Here is a 4,710-nt window from a genome sequence, read left to right on the forward strand (position 1 = left end):
AATGAAGAAATGCTTTTTCCTCAAGGATGAAATTGAACATTTGGGAAGAAGAATATTCGCAAACGGTGTTCTTCCAGATACTTCAGGACTAGAAGCTGTAAAACAACTAAAGCCTCCTGAGAATTTGCAACAATTGGAAGCGTTTATGGGTAAAGTAAACTATTATTGCAATTTTATTCCAAATTATTCGCAGTTGGCAGCACCCTTGAACCAACTTCGCAGAAAAAATGTATCATACATATTTGGGCAAAACAGCTGTTCGTCCGTAGAGCGTTATGCGGCAACTACGTCAAACTTGAACTCGCGGGAGTAGCGGTAGGTCCCGGAGTCGTAGTCAAGGAACGTAAATAGTCTGACTAAATTTACCTGGTTTCTGCAAGGGACTGCTCGGGTTGGCCAGACGCTTGCTGTGATCAGGCTGGAATTGCGGTTGCGTGCTTGAAGTCCTTTGTAGGGTTTTCCTCAAGCACCGTTGGGATGGTGATTCGGCTTATCCCTTATCGGCCGATCCTACTGGCGGTCCGTTTCACGGGAGCAACACTCGAAGTAGGTTAGATAGTGCGGGGTCGGCTGGTGGTCCGGTTTTACGGTAGCAACACTCGAGCTAGACTGGTATGTTGCGAGATCTCCTCGTGGTCCGTTTCACGGGAGCAACACTCGGAGTAGTTAGAGAACGCGGGGTCTACTGGCGGTCCGTTTCACGGGAGCAACACTCGGAGTAGACTGGTATGCCGCGGGTCCTACTTGTGAATCGTTTTACACAGGATCACGTGATGTAGGCTGAGTTACGCACTGAGTAACGAGACTATTGACTCTGATTTCGGAACTGTCTTTATTTCAGAAGAATACCTCTTATATAAGATGCTAAATTATACATCATTAAATCTAAGAAAGGTCAAGGTTCTGGACGTGCTAATACTAAGGTTAATGCCAGGGTCACCAACCTCTGAGTCTGCTGACTCAGGGGTTGTTTGTTCACGTACTGTTTTCCACACGCATTTCGGCTTCGCTGGCTAGTTTCGGCTTGTCTCGGTCAGTCGGTCATTCTTCCCGCTGATCACGCTGACTCTGCTTCCGGAGCCATCGACTAGTGCCGAGTTGGGTATTGGCTTATGCTTAGAGTTACAATATTAATAGGCTAGTAGGTCTGATGCTTGTATATGCTGATCTGCTGATGCATCTTGATGACACTAGGTGCCAACATACATTCTGACCTGCTGATGCATCTTGATGACACTAGGTGCCATGTATTGTGACCTGCTGATGCATCTTGATTGATTAGTAGGTCTTGGCACTAGGTGCCAACATTCTCCCCCCCCCATTGAAGTATTCAATAATAGGGGCTGCTGGTTCGTTTTTTGCACCACTCTTCGTATCTTCGTTGATCATGTCGTTGCTCTTCTTTCGAGTTATTGGTCCTTATTATGGCCGTATGAAATGGACCTGCCATGAGCGGGACTCCAACATCCAGGAGTTCATGGATGAATATTGTCGCAGCCTCCGCTTACGCTGCTCTGATCTTCACTTCTGGTACTATGGCCGCATTCTTCCTCGCCGCGGTACCCCCGCCTCTCTGGGAATGGAGGATCGCGATCTCATTATTGTCCAGTTTCGACCGTTTGGCCGTATTTCCCGACGGCGCCTCTCTCGTCGTTCCGCTTGGAGCAGTGATGACAACCTTTCTACTGATAGTGGTGCTTCCTCGATGGGTACCAGTGATGGAGAAGCTTCTTAAGATTACCTTAATTTAATAAACCCTTCTTATAACTATGTATGTCTTGCTTGCCTTTTACTGTGGAGTCTCTGGATCGTACACTTCAAATCTCTTGTGGTGTCCAACATGGCCAGCCCGGGTCGTTGTTCGACCAGCTGGAATTCTTCTCCTTGGGTTATTGTCGTCCTCCGGTGATGGGTTGCTGAGGTGTTCTTCCGGGCACACCGCGTGTACCCTGCCCATGCGGCTATGAGGATTGCTACTCCTGACATTATTACTCCGGAATATTGATGAACCAGATTCCAGTCTGCCTCGTTGTCCACCTCTTCCTGTGCTTGCTTTGTCCATGTTTTTAACCCCTGCACCTCTGCATGTAGTTGGTCTAGCTGATCTAATGTTGCTTCCAACTGTCCTTCTGTTGTCCTTATTTTTTCATGTGATGGCCACTCGTGAACGTAACTACCTGACATCCTTATTGTTCCTGATGAGTTAAACTGTGCCCGCCCCAACAATGTAATGGTCGGGCTTGGGATCACACAATCTTGCCTGATTGTCAGCTTGCCTACTTCGTCGATGATGATTTGATCTTTTTCGTCCGAGCATACATAGGTCATTGTTATTGGCTTCATTGTCCCAAAGATCCATGCATTCTGCTCTGTTAATTGAACCCAATAACTGGTCCCCTTGATTGGTTCTGGCTTACATTCCCTTGCCCGATGTCTTGATAGTGCCGCCATCGTACAAGGGAGTTGATGGGCGTCCGGGCCCAATAGTGTTTGCTTATATTCGCATACCTTATTTCCGTTCGTCCCGCTGATACACTGACTGAGGTGTTCTTGATTGATCGCAAAGTTTCCGATGATCATCGACTGCTAGATATTTTGTTTCCGTCTTGGTTATCACCAGGCCTTCTCTCGTTATTTGTGGAATTGACTCCATCCGATATACTGTGAATTCGTCTTCTTCGACTAATGGAACACTCGTATGGAACATTAGTAAGTCCTCGGTTTCTTGTACCCTTGTGGTCGCCAGTCGATATATGTAAGTCTCGTGCTGTCTCACTTGTGATGGGTAATCGTCTTCCCGGTGGAAGGTGTGTTTGTATTTTTGTGATCACCTGTTTCACTTGTTCTACCGACACCAATGCAGGGACAGCATCCTGAACTCGACGAATGTGACTTGCCACGACGACGAACTCTGAAACTGCATGTGGCAGATACCGATCAGCCGCATGGCTTCTCACCTTGATTCTGGCCAGGATGGCTTCTAGGTCCTGCATCCTCTTCTGCGTTTCGATCGTCGTACTCCGCATAATGTTGATGGTGGTATCCAGAACTGACGTCTGGTTCTCTACTATTTTATGCGTGATGCTTTCTTGGGTTCTTAGTTTACCAATAATTTCTTCCATCCGTTTGGCGTACTGATCATCGAGTACTCCGAACAGCCCATTCGCGATATTTCCAACGATGTTCAGTGCTCCGCGTTTTTGCCGTTGATGATGCATTAACTGATCAGCATCTTGGATTTCTGCCACTTCCTGTTGCAATGTTTGTATGATCGTGGGACAGACCTCGTAAGCCGTTGGGCACCATTGTTTTATAGATTGGATGCCTCGTTTGACCGTCTTGATCTCTCGGGCCAGCTGACTGAGATCAAAAAATGTGATGAGTGTCCATTCGGCAGATTTGATTGATATCCTATCAGTGGCTTCTATGATGGTCCTGGTTACATTGTTGATTGGTGTGATGACAACCGGGTTATTAGCCTTCCTTTCAGGTGGAGGGGGTGTGGGCAGAGTCAGTCCGGGTATCACCCAGATGAGTACCATTGTTAAGTCAAGCATTTTTTTTTTTTTTTTTTTTTTTATTTTAGAGGTCGGGTTCTTCCTTCTTATCGTTGATTGGTAGCACCGCCAGTCGATGTATGGCACGAGTTATATTGCCGAATGTTGTCCGTATTTCTGCCACTCGGATCTCGCCGTCTTTACCAGGATGGACTGCTACGATGCGTCCCAGGGGCCAGTTCAACGGAGCGATGTTGTCTTCCTTTATTATAACCAGATCACCAATCTTTACTGTTTTGCAACTTCTTGGCCACTTCGATCGATTCTGTAGCTCATGTAAGTACTCGTGGCTCCAACGTGTCCAGAATTCCTTTCGTAGTTGTTCGATCCGCTTCCACCGAGTGAGTAACCCTGTGCGTCGCCTTGATTGGTGAATATCAGGTGATGCCGTTAGAGGTTTTCCAATCAGGAAGTGCCCTGGCGTTAATGCCGTAAGATCCCTCGGGCTGGAAGAGACGGATGTCAACGGACGAGAATTTAAAATAGCTTCAATATCGATGACTATGGTTTCAAGTTCTTCATGAGTTAGTGTAGCGGTATATAGTGTTCGTTTCAGTAAGTGCTTGGCTGATTTCACCGCGGCTTCCCATAGGCCTCCGAAATGGGGTGCCCGAGGTGGTATAAACTTGAATTCTATGCTCAGATTTGCGCAGGTCTTGTGTATCAGTGCTTGTGCCTCTTCGGCGAAAATTGCTTCTTTTACTTCTGATAGTTCATTGCAGGCTCCAACAAAATTAGTCGCGTTGTCGCTATAGATTTTCGCTGGTAATCCTCGTCGTCCGCAAAATCTCTTTAACGCCGCCAGGAAGGCTTGGGTAGTCAAGTCTGTGACCACCTCTAGGTGTACTGCCTTGGTTGAAAAACAGCAGAAGACTGCTAGATACACCTTATGTGGTCGTTTTCCTCGAATTTTTATGAATGACCCATACTAATCGAATCTAGATATCTTCATTTGAAAAAACCCGCTTTCAAAACATTTTTGGTGGCAACCCTGTAGTGTTGCCACTCAAACAAAGTTAGCTGCTTGAGAGACCCTGCAATGTGTGCTTGCTGCTTTGTTTGAAAAAAAAGTTTTAAAAATCTAAAAATGGAAATTCCTTGCGAATGTAATTATTAATGCAAATTAGCTTAAACATTTGTTATTATATGTCTT

General features: G+C 46.2%; 1 protein-coding gene across 1 annotated transcript; it reads right to left on the reverse strand.

Moving 5' to 3' along the window:
• Positions 1-2,509: 2,509 nt before the first annotated feature.
• Positions 2,510-3,542, reverse strand: LOC123258234. The gene is made up of 2 exons (XM_044718108.1): positions 2,777-3,542; positions 2,510-2,682 (listed from the first exon to the last, which is right to left on the reverse strand). Exons 1-2 carry the CDS (start codon positions 3,540-3,542, stop codon positions 2,510-2,512), a joined length of 939 nt encoding a protein of 312 aa, XP_044574043.1.
• Positions 3,543-4,710: the final 1,168 nt, after the last annotated feature.

Source organism: Drosophila ananassae (genome assembly GCF_017639315.1).
Source record: "Drosophila ananassae strain 14024-0371.13 chromosome Y unlocalized genomic scaffold, ASM1763931v2 tig00000127, whole genome shotgun sequence".
Taxonomy (NCBI): Eukaryota; Metazoa; Arthropoda; class Insecta; order Diptera; family Drosophilidae; genus Drosophila; species Drosophila ananassae.

Excerpts from the sequence above, each read along its gene's own strand:
- LOC123258234 (XM_044718108.1), bottom strand. The coding sequence starts at position 3,542 with ATGGTACTCATCTGGGTGATACCCGGACTGACTCTGCCCACACCCCCT. Across the intron at positions 2,683-2,776 it reads AAGACGATTACCCATCACAA|TCGAAGAAGACGAATTCACA; the intron begins GTGAGACAGCAC and ends GTGTTCCATTAG.